At 47.2% G+C, this 18,714-nt stretch overlaps 1 protein-coding gene across 12 annotated transcripts in view; it reads left to right on the top strand.

The window, feature by feature from the left end:
• LOC137528903 (calpain-1 catalytic subunit-like) overlaps nt 1–18,714 on the top strand; it is a 266,591-nt gene that overhangs the window by 209,483 nt on the left and 38,394 nt on the right. For all 12 annotated transcript variants that reach the window (XM_068250661.1, XM_068250660.1, XM_068250659.1 and 9 more), the window contains 6 exons: nt 4,637–4,805; nt 7,911–7,994; nt 9,387–9,472; nt 10,744–10,818; nt 17,385–17,545; nt 18,095–18,246. In XM_068250661.1, coding sequence (XP_068106762.1) covers nt 4,637–4,805; nt 7,911–7,994; nt 9,387–9,472; nt 10,744–10,818; nt 17,385–17,545; nt 18,095–18,246 — 727 coding nt within the window. The remainder of the gene's footprint in view (nt 1–4,636; nt 4,806–7,910; nt 7,995–9,386; nt 9,473–10,743; nt 10,819–17,384; nt 17,546–18,094; nt 18,247–18,714) is intronic.

Raw genomic sequence — 18,714 nt, 5'->3', positions numbered from 1 at the left:
CTGTTTTTAATGCCTTATCTCATTTATAAATCCCTCTGTTCACATACAAAGGATCAGTTCCCTCCAAACCTAATATTTCAGTTAAAGGTGGAGTCTGGAAAACTGAATTACCTGCCTGCCTATTGGAGCCTCCAGAACTGAAATCTCCATGCCATATATCTTAGCTTTCTTTCTGCCCATTACACAATTTTGGGGGGCTCCAGTCCATTTTGGGGTCTTTCCAAGTGTTAAAAACTAGTTATCTGTGCAAATGCAGCAGTCAAACAGAAAGTCAAATTAAGGTGGCCATACATCAGTAGACTTGGGGGCCATCAACCATCAGATTTGGTAATTATCAAATCCGATGAAAAAGAGCGATTCCAAGAGCATGCCGGATCGACAGTTTGAGCAATTTTAGGCCGAAATTGGTCACGTGTCGATTGGCCATGCTTGGAAATCTCGACCAACATGCTCGATCAGGTGCACGACGGTAACAGCATGTGGTAATTGCGAACGATGAACGCAATGGAACCCCTCGCCTACGTTCCACCACCCAAATGTACTTGTACCTTGCCCCCCCCCCTTTGGTGCATTAATACTTTACCTGTCTGGTGTCTGCCGATGTCTCCAGACTCTTCCTCCTCATTCACCACCCCACGTGGTTGCCGGTGTACACACGTGCCCCATGTGCAATACGCTGGCAACCACGTGGGGCGCAAATGAGGATGAAAAGTACGGAGACAGTGGAGGACACTGGACAGGTAAAGTATTAATGCACGGGCATCTACATTTGGGATGCGGTAAGGCTGCGTCACTAGACTGATTATCAAAAGATTTCATGCTGAAATTGATTAGGAATCGACCTGCAGTTTATGGGGTCACAGATCTCTTTTCGATCAGAGAGAGATATGTCTCTTGGTTGATCGGCTGCCCAAATCTCTTGATGTATGGCCACCCTTAGCCTAATGTCCTGAAAAGTAAAAAAGAAGGCAAAACACTTTTATCTGGTTTTAGAAACAATGCTGATAAAGTTGTAGTGCTGACAGAATCAACGGATCATTACTTCTGTTCGTTTTGCAGCTGAATAAAGGCTGCCATGGCTGCTGTTTAGAATTCAGTCTGAAAAATTCAAATCTTAAGCTGAAAATAAAAACAAGACTGTTCTTTGCTACTAACATTCTATTTACCATTTGTACACAAATTTAATGATTTCATAAGTTTATTTTCTGTCTAGATTTGCTTCAATATAAAAGAGACATCTACAGGAAACTGAAGTGATTTAATGGATTATAGGGGCTGATTCATGAATCTGCACTGCTATAGCAGCATGAGCTCCATGACAGTACCGCAAGCTAAATTCAAGGCTGCACGCTACGCTCGGTCTTGCAGCGTAGTGTGCCTTCCTTAGTTACGTGCTTACATAGCAATGCACGTTCCTTTAAATGTCTTCTGCTGCTGTGAAGTATCATGACAGTGTCTTTGGTCCATCCTTTTGGGATCACTCAGTCTTCTGCAATATGACAGGCACACATGCAAAGATGGCGCCAGTAAATTTGGGAGTAGGGCAAAACCGAAAAATGGCCCACCCTGCTCCTGCAAGTTCTGGCGGCGTTACCGTATTTTCCGGACTATAAGACGCACTTTTTCTCTCCCAAAAGTGGGGATAAAAAGTCCGTGTCTTATTGTCCGAATACAGGGAGACCCGACATATAATCGTCTACTGATAGGAGCTGCCGACCCGCTGCGATGTCGGGGACTCCCTGTATTGTCCCTGGTGCAGTGTCCCTGTATCTGAGAATGAGCAGGGGTAGCTCCGGGTATTACTCACGTAACCCAAGGGTGCGTGGGGTGGTGGCTGCTGTTCCCCTCCGTGTGGTCCACTTCTGATGTCCTGCGCAGCAGCTGCGGGCATTACTCACCGTCCTTAGAGCCCACACGAGCAGCTGCTTGTCTCATCCACTTCTTCCCTCTAGTGCAGGTACTTCCTGGTCGCGTCATTACTTTCGTGACCGGCACTAGATGGAAGAAGTGGATGAGACAAGCAACTGCTCGTGCGGGCTCCAAGGATGGGGAGTAATGCCCTTAGCTGCTGCAGCTTAGTTACATCTTCTCGGGGAAGTAAAGGAGAGCGCAGGACATCAGGAGAGGAGGACACGGAAGGGAACAGCAGCCACCGCTGCGGGCATACTTGGGTTATGTGAGTAATACCCGCGGCTACCCCTGCTCATTCTCAGATACAAGGACACCAGGGACATGAAGGGGGCAGAAGAAGAACACAAGGGGAATATAAGGATGACATAAAGAGGGACAGAAGGGTGACACAAGGGGACAGGAGGATGACACAAAGGGGGAGGGGGGCAGAAGGAGGCTACAAGGGGGGGCTAGAGGAGGCCACAAGGGGAGACAGAATGAGGACACCACAAAGGGGGACAGGAGGGGGCCCCAAGGGGAGAAAGAAGGAGGACACAAAGATGGACATGAAGAGGCCACAAGGAGGGACAGCAGAAGGCCACAAGGGGAACAGGAGCACGGCACAATAATTGGGGGGAGAACATTTAGAAGATGCCCCTGGACCATAGACACACCAGGTTTAGTATATTTTTTCCCCTGGTTTTTGCCCTCTAAACCTAGGTGCGTCTTATGGTCCGGAGCGTCTTATAGTCCAAAAAATACGCTAAGTACTATTCTCCTTCCAGGCCACCATGGAGTCAATGGTAAGACTTAATTCGGCTGCTGGCGGCCAAATTACGCTGTTTTGAGTACTTTGGGCGCTGTCTTTTGAAGTGGCTATCTTTTGATAGTGACCAAATTACTGTCTGAACACCGCTGTAGCCATAATTCATATTAGGGCCTATGGAGGTGACTAGTGCACCCAAATTTCCCTGTGTCGTTTCGATATGGCAGTAGTCACTCAGTACTGTATTCAGTATGAGGGGCATGTTCACCTTGTCTTTGTACATGGTAGTGGTCACTCAGTCCTGCCCCAGTATGAGGGGCATGGTCTCTTACCACACTCATTATCGTTTTTAACATAAAATAACACCCAAATTTCCCTGCGCCGTTTTGCTGTTCTCGATATGACAGTGTTTGTCCTGTCTCTGTACATGGCAGTGGTCACTCAGTCCCGCCCTCAGTATGAGGGGCGTGTTCACTCTGTCTTTGTACATGGTAGTGGTCACTCAATCCTGCCCCAGTATGTGGGGGTGTGTTCACCCTGTTTCTGTACATGGACTCCGCACTCTCCTTCACTTCCCACATCCAAAACCTCACAAAGTCCTGCAACTTCCACCTTCGTAACATCTGTAAGATTCGCCCTTTCCTGACCTCTGCCACCACCAAACTCCTCATCCATGCCCTCATAATTTCCCGCCTTGACTACTGCAATGCCCTGCTGTCTGGTCTCCCTATGACCCGAACAGCCCCACTGCAGTCCATCATGAATGCGGCAGCCAGAATTATCCACTCCTCCCATCGCTCCACCACGGCAGATCCCCTCCTAGAATCCCTCCACTGGCTTCCTATCCAGTCCAGAATCAGATTCAAGATACTGTGTCTGACCTACAAATCTGTCCACAAAACCTGTCCAACCTACATTTCCGATCTTACTACATTTCCGATCTCGCCTAACCGCCCCCCGCATCACCCAGTCCCATGCACGCCTCCAGGACTTCTCAAGAGCTGCTCCAACACTATGGAACTCCCTACCTCCACCCATTAGGGCAGCCCCCTCCTTCAACATCTTCAAGAAAGCCCTCAAAACTCACCTTTTCACTCTGGCCTACTACCCCTCACAAGTGCTCTAAACCTACAGCTGAACTCTGGTCCCCTACCATTCGTGTCCTTACCTCTCCCTCTAGATTGTAAGCCTTTGGGCAGGGTCCTCCTCCTTTTGTGTCCTACCTGATCATGCACCTCCATTACTGTGAATCCATGCTATGCATCTGAGTGAACCTAACTTGCCTAATCTCCATGCTTCATCCAGTGACTGACTAAGCATTACCTGGTACTCATACTATGGTGTGTGATCTGGTTTTCTTGTATCCTGTATTGTCATATTGCTGTATGTCACCCCTAAATATTGTCTGTAACCTAAATCAATGTTCAGCGCTGCGTAATATGTTGGCGCTTTATAAATACAATAAATAAATAATAATAAATAATGGTAGTGGTCAATCAGTCCTGCCCTCATATGAGGGGCATGATCTCTTACCACACTCATCATTTTTAACATAAGTGGTCACTCAGACTGTAACTGTAACATGGCAACAGTAGGTGAGTTGCTGATGCTCATGCTCGATATGGTTGATCACAAAGTCAACATGCTGTTTGGGTCATAAATAGTCTTTTGAGGGTGTTACTGGTCACATTTCAAGCCCATTTTTACCTACCAAGTAAAGCAAAGCAAATTTGGCCATGTTTTTATATCAGGTCCCAAGTGACAGAGTTGACTTTTAGTGTGTTCAGTTGTCAAATGTTCTTCTAAAAATTGGATTTTCAATAATGCCTAACAAGGTTCATGGAAAAAAAATATGTTTGAACCATAAGCCCATTTTTTTCAGAAAGATGCACACACAGGTTCTTCCTTGTTCCTAGTGTGCTTCTGTAATCAAAACAAAATTAAGAATGTGTGTACTAAATGTATCTTCTCTGGTCCTAGATTAAATGGATCCTATGAGGCCCTGAATGGAGGCTTGATGAACGAGGCCTTTGTGGACTTCACAGGAGGAGTGAATGAGACTGTGGACCTCAAGGTTCCCCCTCAAAACCTTTTCCAGATAATCCGGAAAGCTGTGTACAATAGGTCACTTATGGGAGCATCCATTAATGTGAGTGGTCATTTCATGAATTTCACAGAAGATATAAAGAGAACTTTGATTTAAAGAAAATAACCTACATATCTAGCATCACTGTACACTGAGAATATCAGCATGAAGGTATTACACAGGCAAAATATAATATACACTCACTGAGCACCTTATTAGGAAGACGTCCCATGACACTCCTTTGATCATACCCAACCACACCCCTAGGCATGCATACCACGAAGATTTCATAAGCAAAGTACTAGTTTTGAGGTCATGAAAAAGAAAAAACACAGCGACACCGGGAGCCCAATCTGGTGTAGTACGTCAATTGGTAAGGAAAAAGAAATTGAAGAATGTGTGGTACTCGCAAGTCGGGGTTTCTATCCTAGCAACGATAATAAGGTTATATGATGTAGTCATAAAACCAACCTCAACCTGGGGTGAAGTACGACAACAGACAGACACGGTAGGAGGCCCCAAGTATATTCCAATGGATAAGGACTTGGGTATAAGGAGTGGGTATCAGCCAACCTTAGAGAAGACTATTAGGCAAGACTGTAAAACGTTTTTTATTTCGGCACAGTAGATACTCTGGCACTCCAGGCTTCACTCCTTAAGCATCGGGCATGGTACTGACTAATGAGGCGGCATTAAGCCATGAAACGCGTTGTCTACTGTGCTGAAGTAAAAACGTTAGTTTACAGACTTGCCTAATAGTCTTCTCTAAAGTACACTGATACCCACTCTTTATCACACTAAGTCCTTATCCATTGGATTATACTTGGGTGCCTCCTACTGTGTCAGTCTGTTAAAGTCCAAACCACCCTAGTCCTTTCTATAATTATTAGTTTTCCTTCATATTATGGTTTCAAAATACAAAAAATATCAAATAAAAGAATGGGAATAAAGTTTAAAGTCAATTAAACACATATTTCAGTAGAAAAATGCATAACGACAACAGGTCATTTGTAAAGCGCTTTTCTCCAATACGATTCAAAGCGCATAAGCTTGTCTCAGGTCAGTACATAGTTGCACAGTGTTCTCCCCAGGCTCTTTTAGCTGGGTGGCTCCACCCAGCTAATTTTGGGGAGCACATGCCATTAGCTTACCTTCTCATCCTCCTCCTATGCTGTAAGCAGAGTTGCGCCTGCCCAGCATTCCTCTGGTCTCGCCCCACCCGGCTACTTTTTTATTCCACTCGGCTGGAAAAAAATTCTGGGGAGAACACTGTTGTAGTTTGTGATGAGTTACGGGGGGGGGGGAAATTATGTGATCATAAATGCCAGATCAAATAGGTGGCTTTTCAGTTTTGATTTAAATGCCTGCAGGGTTGGAGCAATCTTGTTTGGGTGTGGAAAGGTGTTCAGTCCAATTCAAAAACTCTGGAGCCAGAATCTTCTGACATGCTACACCTACTCTTTGGAACTTCCACAGGGTAGGAACAGCATGCCATCCAACGATTTTGAGTTGGATTCTGGGGTTCTTCAAGTTATTGAATCCTTTTAATCTAAGGTTGTGGAAGGTGTAACGCAGTTGCAAGAAAATCTTCAGCTATCCGGGGCCTAGGTTGTGTATATATTTGAATGTCAGCATGCCAATTTTGAAGAGAATTCTCCATTTTATGGGTAACCATTGGAGCAAAGGATTGGTGTTAAGTGGCAAAGGCGGGGTTGGCTTGTTAACAGCCCTGCAGCAGCATTCTGTACCAGCTACAGGTGGTGTAGGTCTTTATTTGGAAGGCCTGCATAAGAGGGCAATGTAATAGTGATGTGATGAAGGAGTGAACTAGGGTTGCTTAATGTTTGCAATGGCCCTTAGGTGGAAAAAGGGAATGTTCTACAACAGCTTAAATTTGATTCCTGAAGTTGAATTCGCCATATATTTGCAGGGTCAGAGTGCGGAAGAGACACTATGTGTCTAGGGAAAAACAAAAACAGTGAGGAATCGGGAGAACCAATATAGTATAGTAAGCTTGGCAAGTTGGCAAGGAAATGTAAAAAGAGAAAAATCCACAAAAACTGGGTCTCCACCAGAGCAACCACAGTTTAGGGCATGTCGAAAAGGTTTATCTCCATTCTGGATTGTGATGTCTTCAATGTCAATGTAATATCATTGTAATTGGCCTTTCTCCAAGGAAAACATAAAAAGGTTTGTGGATACCCAAAAGATATCCTAGGGAATCCTCAAGGCGAAATAGACTATATTAGGAGTGAAGAGGCAGATCTCATAGCTCTGCCTAACCCCAACCCTGTTGGCAAGCAATTAGAAGATGTATCAAGATTCTGCTAGTGTAACTATGCTCTACTTGCACACATCCTTTGTCCACTGGTATGCTGCATCGCTTGAAGCGGACCTGAACTCATAATGTCCTCTCTGCTCTAAAAGATACACAACAGCATAATAACCCTTAAAGAAAAATATTTCTCTGTTACAGCTGATACAAATCCTGCAATGAATCTGCAGTGTGTCTATTTCCTGCTTTCACATGACATGCCTCTCTGCCCTCCCCTCCCAAAGTGCCGCGCTATAACCCCCCGAAATTGGTGACAACGATTGTCGCTAATCTCTAGGAAAAAGGAGGAGAGGTACTCCTTGCTCAAGACACCCACTAAGGGCATTCTTGCAGGCTTTCCCCAGCTGCCATTGGGTAACTGTCTCTCCCTGCCGCTCCCCCGCGTCCCTGTATGCTGAGAGAGCATCTTACAGTACTTCAGCGTCGTGAACCCAGAGGTCATGAAAATGAAAGAAACTGTATGCAGGCCACAGGCGCGGCGGAGATCGCGGCGCATCAGGAAGCATTGTTTTTTTAAAATTTAAGTCCCCACCTCAGGTTCCCTTTATTATCCTGTGCTTTCAAATGAGCTTATCTGCCTTATCTGCCATGGCAGTCAGCTGACACAGGGAGAGATCAAATTACAACATGTGCTTAGTCACAGATGAGGGGGAATTAGACAGGCTAAACTCTCTAAATACATACAGGGTGCATTTCTATGTTTTCCGTCTCTATCCTTTGCAAGAGTTCAGGTCCACTTTAACTTTCATTCCTCCATAGAGTATTAGCACTTATAAGCATCTCTCTTTTTCTGCTTGTTTTAGTTAAAACATCTATTTTTTTCCTTGCCACAGATACAGAATCAGAATGAAAGTGAAATGAGGACACCGGAAGGTCTGGTGAAAGGTCACGCGTACTCCATTATCGGGGTGTCAGAGGTAGGATCGCATATATCCCCATTATAATGTGACCGGGATTATAGTGTCATTATATACTGTAACTACATAGTGTATGCCTGCAGTACAGAATGCGCACATGTTTTTTGAAAATGAGTAGAAAGGTCCAGGGGTGAAACTAGACTTAATAGGGTCCCCCTGCAAGAATTATATCATGGGGTTCCACCCCATGTGATTGGGAGCTGGCGATTGGCAGCAGAGAGTTTTCTGCTGTGAAGCAGAATCTGGAAGCAGGAAACATTACACACGCTCCTGCACAGGGTTTTTGTGAGCAAATGGGGAGGTTTCTTTGCTAATTGGTTGCAGTTGGGGAGAGGAAGGAGGAGGGGCTCCCAAAACTTCTGGGCCCTCCTGTGATGGCATGGGTCGCAGGGGTGATTGCTACGCCCATGCATTGGTCTTACCCATGGGTGCAGCTAAAGAATAATGCCTCCTCCCCATTCCCCCTTCTACCCCTGTGCCAGTGTAGGGATTAGATTGTGAGTCCATCAGAGGGACAGTTAAGTGACAATGACATCCTCAGTACAGCGCTGCGCTAATATCTTTTTTTTTTTTAAATCAGCCTTCCAGCTCTTAATGCGGCTGGCGGGCTGATCGCGGTGGCCCCCTGTGTTTACTGCAGGGAACGCACGCTTGAGCGAGCACTTGTTCCCTGCAAATCTTGCCCCTCGCGAGATGACACAGTAGTGATGCAATAGAGAAGATCCGCTCTACCTCTGATACCTTGTGCAAGGTGCTGGATACCGGACAGCAGAACAGGAACACAGTAAAGATGTCCGCACACTCGCTGGTATGGTCCAAGGGTTCTTTTATTTTAATCCAACTCGCAGATACAGAAAATGGCTAAATAGCCATTTTCTGTATCTGCGAGTTGGATTAAAATAAAAGAACCCTTGGACCATACCAGCGAGTGTGCGGACATCTTTACTGTGTTCATGACACAGTAGTCACTGAGAAACAAGGAAGCCACTCTGCGGCCGCCAATCAGCATTAGACGGTTGCAGAGTGGTTAAGCCTTATTAGGATCCAGAGGCTTCCCCCTCCCAAGGCAAGTGTCCCCCAGGGGGTGTTTTCTACATTACAGATTACAGAAGTTTGACTGGATAAGCCACATGCGTGTTTCAGGTGTGTGATTCAAACACTACTGGCGCATGAAAGATAAGCAGGATGCCAGGCGACTGGTATTGTTTAAAAGGAAATAAATATGGCAGCCTCCATATCTCTCTCAGGTCACTTGTCCTTTAAGTGACTGGATGACATAATCACAGTCATCCAATCAGAGGCTTGAAAATGAATCCTTTAGAAGTTATGTAGGAAAAACACTCCATCCATATGTAGAATCAATGATTTCACGTATTATTTTATTCTATTAAGGTAGAGGTGCATGGCCGTCGCATCCCGCTGGTTCGGCTGCGTAATCCATGGGGACAAGTGGAGTGGAATGGGCGATGGAGTGACAAGTAAGTAGATAAAACAGAATAACAATGATTAGCCTGTTTTGCTTTAAAGTACCCCTGACTTCAGAGGGTTTTTTCCTTCGTTTAATAATTTATCTGCGGTGCTGTGACATATGTCACAGCACCATCCGCACCCCCTGTGGCCATAATATCTGACTGAGCAGAGTGTCGATTATGGGTGGAGAGGAAGTGGCAGTTCCCCTCCTCCCCACAGAGAGGCGTGACCTCAACCATTCGGGGGGGGCGGGGCAGAGGCCCCTATTTCAGAGCAGCAGTGGAACAATACATTAGCAGCTTCTGGCAAGACAGCTCCTTGACAATCCTCTTTGCTGTACTGGCACCATATAGCACCACAGAGCAGAATCATCCATCAGGCAACCTAGGCAGGTGCTTGGGGCCCAGTGGGCGTAAAGGGGCCCACGTGCCACCTTCTCTGACCTCTCTCCACTTCAGCTGCACCAAAAGGACCACAAGGTGGCCTCAAATCTACTACCTTGCCTAGGGCACCATTCCATCTTAATCCATCTCTGTAGCACCATGTGACTCTTCCCCGCATGTCACATGACTCCCTGCATGTCACATGACACCCAGGAATGAGAGTCGCATGGTGCTGTATGGCGCTTGTACAGAAAAAGAGTTGTCCCGTTACTAGAAGCCGGTAATGTATGACTCCACTGTCACCATTGCACTGCATGAAAGTGTGCCTGAGACTAAATAAAAGAAAGAATTCATACATACCTGGGGCTTCCTCCAGCCCCCTTCTGCCTGATCCCCTCCCTCGCTGTCCTCTTGCGCCTCCTGGATCCTCCGTTATAGCTCCCAGTAACTCCGGCCAGCCGGTACAGGCGCAGTGCAGCCACGCGCTCCCCCATCTCCTATGCGCTGCGCATGCGCAGTAAGCCCCGATTCCCAAAGTTAAAGATCAAATTGGAGGATCCAGGAGATGGAAGAGGACAGCGAGGGAGGGATCAGGAGGAAGGGGGCCGGAGGAAGCCCCAGGTATGTATGAATTCTTTCTTATATTTCGTCTCAGGTTTACTTTAACGCAAGTACGAGTTTTCCAGGCACTCCAGCGTCCTCTCGCATCTCAGAAACATACCGATAAATGAATTGGTCCTCCCCACAGTTGTGATAGAAACATTTTCCTATGACTGATGTGTGCATTAGACTGTGAGCTCCTCTGTATATTTTTTGTGTACTAAGTAAACACTATATAAATACATAACGATTAGAATAGTAGTAATAGTAAAGTAATTCTATTCCCTTTGTAACAGCTCCCACTTGTGGTTACTACTGGATAATGCTCTGAAGGATAAACTTCATGTGAGACAGGAGGACGGGGAGTTCTGGTAAGACGATGGCTGAGGATACTCTGTGCATGCTGTCTCTAGACTTAAAGCGGATCCGAGATGAAAAACTGACTATAACAAGTAACTTGTCTATATATCTGATCTAAAGTTTAGATAGTTTACACAGCAAATCTAGCTGCAAACCGCTTCAAAAGTGTATGCTTTTTTATTACTGTGATACGAGGGCAGCCATGTTCTGTTTGTCACACTACACTGAGACAAGCTGATAGCATCTCCAGCACTCAGCCTGTGGAAAATTTCACTCCTCCCTCCTTCCCTCTGCCTCTGAAATATCTGGCTAGTAACCTCCTCCTCCTCCTGCCCAGACTGAGCTCCCATAAGCCCTTGCTACCTGGGACTGAGTGCCAAGGCTCTCTGAAAAACTGTGGGCGAGGCTTGTTTAGTTTATAGAGAATTAGAGTATTAAAACAAAACAAAAAAAGTATTTGGCTTGAGGAATGCCCTATAAACTATATGAAAGGAACACAATTACGGTATGCAATGAGTAAAAGTTTATCTTGGATCCACTTTAACTCTCGAAGTAACAGACTTTCTTAAATATACAAGAGATAACATAAGTCTGGAGGAGACTGAAGATCTTAAGCCCCATCTACACGATACGATTCTTTGTGCGATTCAATTATGATTCTGTTTACGATCCGATTAAATGCAACATGTCCGATCGAGATTCGATTCAGTTTGATTTGCCATTGTTTTGCAATGGCAAATCGAATTGAATCAAATCAAATCCTGATCGGACATGTTGGATGTAATCGGATCGTAAATAGAATCGTAATCGAATCACACAAAGAATCGTAGCGTGTAGATTGGGCTTAAAACGTATCTTTTAATAACTGTTAAAACCATACGTTGTTACAAAACATTAGTTGTGATAATAACATAGCAGTGGATTAAGGTAATAGTAGCAATAGACCCCCCTGTTAATATCACTGGGGTTTAAAGGGATACTGTAGGTAGGTCGGGGGAAAATGAGTTGAACTTACCCAGGGCTTCTAATGGTCCCCCGCAGACATCCTGTGCTCGCGCAGCCACTCACCGATGCTCCGGCCCCGCCTCCGGTTCACTTCTGGGATTTCAGACTTTAAAGTCTGAAAACCACTGCGCCTGCGTTGCCGTGTCCTCACTCCCACTGATGTCACCAGGAGCGCACGGCGCAGGCACAGACCATACTGGGCCTGCGCAGTACGCTCCTCGTGACATCAGTGGGAGCGAGGACACAGCAACACAGGCGCAGTGGTTTTCAGACTTTAAAGTCTGAAATCCCAGAAGTGAACCAGAGGCAGGGCCGGAGCATCGGTGAGTGGCTGCGCAGGCACAGGATGTCTGTGGGGGACCATTAGAAGCCCCAGGTAACTTCAACTCATTTTCCCCTGACCCCCCTACAGTGTCCCTTTAAAGTGGACCTGAAACAGAAGGAAGGTCCGCACCAATTCGCCACGAATCCTCTTTATTGTTAGGACATATCCAGTATTAAAACATCAAATCTCAGATTTGAGATTTGATGTTTTAATACTGGATATGTCCTAACAATAAAGAGGATTCGTGGCGAATTGGTGCGGACCTTCCTTCTGTTGGAGAAGCTTTCCAGAGGCGCCAATAGAATAAAAGTCACTTAAACGAGCTTAAAACCGATGGGGCAGTGGTGGGCCTATCCCATCCATGCAGACAAAGCAAACAAAGGAAGGACTGTGGCATCAACAGTCAAACAACAATTTTATTTATACTCCACGGTAAAAATAGGCAACGCGTTTCACGGGCTCAATCCCGCTTCATCAGGCCAATCAAAAAGGAGCATACAGCTCTACAGAGGCGCTCAGTGTGGTTTTGATGCTGTTAAGCTGTATGCTCCTTTTTGATTGGCCTGATGAAGCGGGATTGAGCCCGTGAAACGCGTTGCCTATTTTTACCGTGGAGTATAAATAAAATTGTTGTTTGACTGTTGATGCCACAGTCCTTCCTTTGTTTGCTTTGTCTGCATGGATGGGATAGGCCCACCACTGCCCCATCGGTTTTAAGCTCGTTTAAGTGACTTTTATTCCATTGGCGCCTCTGGAAAGCTTCTACATATTGCTAAGTCCACCCTTGGTGGAGGGTTGTACCCATCTTCTTCCCATCTACAGAGAGCGACTTTTAATCCTGAGTGGGGTCAGGTTAATCTCCCCACCTGCCTTCACAGTGGTTGCCTAATGGTAACCCTGGTTTGTGAGTATTAAATTGTTATATTACTCATTATTAATTTTCATCTATACAATATCACACTATTGGGCTCTTGGTGTCACCCCTCCCTTTTCCTTCTGTTGGAGTGTCTCTGAGGTCTTGCTAACCTGGTCCAGCACAACCATCCACTGGTGGGGCAGAGCGGTGTTCCCTCTACCAACATAAAGTGGACCTGAACTCAGAACTCCTCTCTGCTCTGTAAGATACACAACAGCATAATAACCTTTAAACAATAAACATTTCTTTGTTACAGCCGATACAAATCCTAAAATAAATCTGCACAGTTTCTACTTCCTGATTCATGGAAGCAGACATATTGTTTACAGCCTGTGCTTTCAAATGGGCTTGTCTGCTTATTTGCCCTAAGCAGTCATGTGACACAGGAGGGAGATCGAATTAAGACTAGTAATTAACAAATTAGGGTGCATTTTTGTTATGTTTTCCTTATTTCCTGTGCAGAGTTCAGGTCCACTTCAACCTCACTTCACTCTGCTAGACACCACCCAAGAAAAAAACCCTACTTGTTTCACCCCACAAAAATTGGGAGCTTTGTCAGGGGTACGTTAAGTGCTCGAGCTGAAGTGCCCTGTGCTAAAGTGCAAACGTCTATTTATGCATACAACATTACAGCATATCACACAACAAAATCACACCTTTTCGGCTCTTATAGAAACCAACACTTAATGTACCCCTGATGAAACCCACAATTTTAGAGGGGTGGAACATGTAGCGTTTTTCTCTTGGGTGGTGTAACTGTATCTGTCTTGCAGAGTGAAGTGAGGATAAACCTTAGTGATGTTAACAGGGGAGCAGAGGTGTAGCTATGTGTGTGCAAGGGTGGGCACATGTCCCCAGGCGCAGCACTGTAACGGGGCGCAGAGCATGGCCACCGCACCCCCAAGTGAGTGAGAGGCAGCTTGCTGGCTGCCAGAAGTGCCTCAGCTTCTCTCCTTCCCTCTGCAGAGGAGTTCAGAAGTGTTAGCAGCAGAACAAGCGGGGCAAATCTGGCTAACTATAGCGGGTACATCTGGCTAAACGAGGGAAAGGGAGGCACATCTGGCTATCTAAAGGGAGGCATATTTGTACATTTGGCACCACCCATGGCCACGCCCACATTCTGATGCTTGGCCATGCCCAATTTGTCCAGAGGGGGGCGCAAAAACTGTCTTTGTCCCCGAGTGCTGAAAAGCCTAGCTACACCTCTGGAGGGGGGTCTATTGCTACTATTACCTCAATCCACTGCTATGTTATTATCACAACCAATTTTTTGTAACAACCTATGGTTTTAACAAAGTTATTAAAGTGAACCCGAGGTGAGAGTGATATGGAGGCTGCCATATTTATTTCCTTTTAAACAATAGTTGCCTGGCAACCCTGCTGATCTATTTGGCAGCAGTAGTGAACTGAATTACACCAGAAATAAGTAGGGATGGGACGAATCCACAATTTCTTCGAATCCGAATCCGGATCCGAATCTAAAAAGGTTCTCGAATATCTCGAACCTTTCGAATCCCGAATCTAACGAATCCTGCACATAAGAATTGTGCGATCCATGGTATAGTTGCCCGCAGTATAGGTATCCAGGCATAGGTGCCCGCAGTATAGGTAGCTAGGTAAAGGTGTCTTCAGTATAGCTAGCAAGGTATAGGGGCCTTCACCATAGGTTGCAAGGTATAGGGGCATTCAGTGTAGGTTGCAGGGTATAGTGGCCTTCATTATAGGCAGCAGGGTATAGTGGCCTTCAGTATAGGCAGCAGGGTATAGGGGCCTTCAGTATAGGCAGCAGGGTATAGGGGCCTTCAGTATAGGCCGCAGGGTATAGGGGCCTTCAGTATAGGCCGCAGGGTATAGGGGGCTTCAGTATAGGCCGCAGGGTATAGGGGCCTTTAGTATAGGCAGCAGGGTATAGGGGGCTTCAGTATAGGCAGCAGGGTATAGGGGCCTTCAGTATAGGCAGCAGGGTATGGGGGGCTTCAGTATAGGTAGCAGGCTATGGGGGGCTTCAGTATAGGTAGCAGGCTATGGGGGGCTTCAGTATAGGTAGCAGGCTGGGGGGATCAGTATAGGTAGCAGGCTGGGGGGCTCAGTATAGGTAGCAGGCTGGGGGGCTCAGTATAGGTAACAGGCTGGGGGGCTCAGTATAGGTAGCAGGCTATGGGGGGATAAGTATAGGTAGCAGGCTGGGGGGATCAGTATAGGTAGCAGGCTGAGGGGCTCAGTATAGGTAGCAGGCTGGGGGGCTCAGTGTAGGTAGCAGGCTGGGGGGCTCAGTGTAGGTAACAGGCTGGGGGGCTCAGTATAGGTAGCAGGCTGGGGGGGATCAGTATAGGTAGCAGGCTGGGAGGATCAGTATAGGTAGCAGGCTGGGGGGGATCAGTATAGGTAGCAGGCTGGGGGGCTCAGTATAGATAGCAGGCTGGGGGGCTCAGTATAGGTAGCAGGCTGGGGGGCTCAGTGTAGGTAACAGGCTGGGGGGATCAGTATAGGTAGCAGGCTGGGGGGGATCAGTATAGGTAGCAGGCTGGGGGGATCAGTATAGGTAGCAAGCTGGGGGGATCAGTATAGGTAGCAGGCTGGGGGGCTCAGTATAGATAGCAGGCTGGGGGGCTCAGTATGGATAGCAGGCTGGGGGGATCAGTATAGGTAGCAGGCTGGGGGGATCAGTGTAGGTAGCAGGCTGGGGGGCTCAGTATAGATAGCAGGCTGGGGGGCTCAGTATAGATAGCAGGCTGGGGGGATCAGTATAGGTAGCAGGCTGGGGGGATCAGTGTAGGTAGCAGGCTGGGGGGATCAGTATAGGTAGCAGGCTGGGGGGATCAGTATAGGTAGCAGGCTGGGGGGGATCAGTATAGGTAGCAGGCTGGAGGGGATCAGTATAGGTAGCAGGCTGGGGGGATCAGTATAGGTAGCAGGCTGGGGGGATCAGTATAGGTAGCAGGCTGGGGGGCTCAGTATAGATAGCAGGCTGGGGGGCTCAGTATAGATAGCAGGCTGGGGGGATCAGTATAGGTAGCAGGCTGGGGGGATCAGTATAGGTAGCAGGCTGGGGGGCTCAGTGTAGGTAACAGGCTGGGGGGATCAGTATAGGTAGCAGGCTGGGGGGATCAGTGTAGGTAACAGGCTGGGGGGGATCAGTATAGGTAGCAGGCTGGGGGGGATCAGTATAGGTAGCAGGCTGGGGGGCTCAGTATAGGTAGGAGGCTGGGGGGATCAGTGTAGGTAACAGGCTGGGGGGGATCAGTATAGGTAGCAGGCTGGGGGGATCAGTATAGGTAGCAGGCTGGGGGGATCAGTATAGGTAGCAGGCTGGGGGGCTCAGTATAGGTAGCAGGCTGGGGGGGATCAGTGTAGGTAACAGGCTGTGGGGATCAGTGTAGGTAACAGGCTGGGGGGCTCAGTATAGGTAGCAGGCTGGGGGGGATCAGTATAGGTAGCAGGCTGGGGGGATAAGTGTAGTTAGCAGGCTGGGGGGCTCAGTGTAGGTAGCAGACTGGGGGGCTCAGTGTAGGTAACAGGCTGGGGGGATCAGTGTAGGTAGCAGGCTGGGGGGATCAGTGTAGTTAGCAGGCTGGGTGGGCTACCTTACCTACACTGCAGTAGGTAGCTGGGTCATATCCTCCTCCCGCTCCCCGCAGCCTCCTCCGCTCGCCCCCCTGCATAAATAAGCAGAAGCAGCCTCTCACCTCCAGCGTGGAGTGCAGTGCGGCAGACTTCACTTCCTAGTTCCCCCTAGTGGCCGCCTGACCGGCTCTTACTGATGACGTAGTAAGAGCCAGTCACTAGGGGGAATAAGGAAGTCTGAAGGAGGTCTGCCGCTCCGGGCTCCACGCTGGAGGTGAGAGGCTGCTGCTTCTTATTTATGCGGCGGGCGAGCGGAGGAGGCTGCGGGGAGCAGGAGGAGGACACTTGCGAGCGGGGGGAGCGGCGGATGCGCGGCGATACAGCGTCGGGATTCGGCGAGCGGAAAATGGCGCCGGGATTCGAATCCACGAATCTCGAATATTTCCTAATATTCAAGGGATTCGCCGGATTCGTCGTCCCATCCCTAGAAATAAGCATGCAGCTAATCTTGTCAGTTCTGACAATATTGTCAGAAACCCCTGACCTGCTGCATGCTTGTTCAGGGTCTATGATTGAAAGAATTAAAGGCAGAGGACCAGCACAGCAGCCAGACAACTGGTATTGCTTAAAAGGAGATAAATATGGCAGCCTCAATATTATTCTCACCTCGGGTTCCCTTTAGACCTTCAGTCTCCTCCAGACTTACGTCATCTCTTATGTATTTACTCATATCAGGTGTGTGTGTATTGTAACAGACTTTCTTGCAGGATGCAGATGGATGACATCTTGCGATACTTTCACACTCTGGAGATCTGCACTCTGACCCCAGACACAGCCATTAGTGACACCGCTAAAGCATGGAACACCAATTCCTTCAGTGGGAAATGGGTGAGAGGACACAGTGCTGGGGGCTGCCGGAATCACAGAGGTGAGGACCTGTCTGAGTAGCAGGAAAAAAGAGCGCCGGCTGAGGGTGGACAAAAAGGGCACCGCCATAGACTTTAATGCAGTTATCGTTAATACGGGAAAAAGCAGGAAAAAAGGTTAGGCGCCACCTGGGGAGTGGTTAGTTTTAGGCACCACCAGGGAGGGTTCTGTGTGAGAGTGGGGCTGTGTTAAGCTGTATTGTTGAGTTACGTAACAATTTTTAACGTTCATATATTTTTGTTATTATTTCCCATCTGTTTTAACAAGGGTATTTATCGTTAACCAAGTTTGACAATGATGTTTATCGTTATCAGATTTCGTAATCCATCTGCGCCATTTCGTTATCCAGCCGGGCCCATTATCCACAGTGCCCTTTTTTCATGCACTGTACCACCAATATGTTCCATGAACATGCATATATCGCTGCTCAGCTGTCTCTGATTTCCGCTCACGTACCACTTGATGTTGCCTTCTCTCTAGCATACCCCGTATCTCTGTGAATCATTTTCTAAACTTGAGATTTGAGTGTGAGCTCTTCTTCCTTCTCTAGCTACATTCTGGACCAACCCCCAGTATATGGTGACTCTGGAGGGAGACGATGGGAAAGATCACACAATCCTAGCCTCTCTTATGCAGAAGAATGGAAGAAGAAGCAGAGCCGTCGGCAGGGACTTTCTGGCTATTGGGTTTGAGATCTTTAAGGTGCAGTCTTGCTTAGATTTAAGCATCTGCATTGTACTGTTTGCATATTTATGCTTAAATAACCTATACGTGTTATTATCTTGCAGGTTCCACAAGAGGTGATTTGTCTATTTTGGTATTATGTGTTTGGCAGAGCTTGTAGCACTCTATGCTTGCCCTGTCCTCTATTGTTTCCATCTTATCTGTCACCCTACAGAAAAAGGGCATCACCTGACCCTACCCTGTGCTTATCAAGGCATTCAGGACAGTGTATGAACATACAGTCATTAGTGCTGAATCTGCTACTATTGGATGAAGTTTACTTTTATGATCCAATCACTTACTAAAACAAGTTGCTTTATAATGCACCTGTAAAGTATCCAGTGTTAAAGAGAACCCGAGGTGGGTTTGAAGAATATTATCTGCATACAGAGGCTGGATCTGCCTATACAGCCCAGCCTCTGTTGCTATCCCAAACCCCCCTAAGGT

The sequence above is a fragment of the Hyperolius riggenbachi genome, chromosome 8, assembly GCF_040937935.1.
Source record: "Hyperolius riggenbachi isolate aHypRig1 chromosome 8, aHypRig1.pri, whole genome shotgun sequence".
NCBI lineage: Eukaryota > Metazoa > Chordata > Amphibia > Anura > Hyperoliidae > Hyperolius > Hyperolius riggenbachi.
The sequence above is the reverse complement of the archived record's forward strand: the minus strand, read 5'-3'. Positions and strand labels throughout refer to the sequence as shown.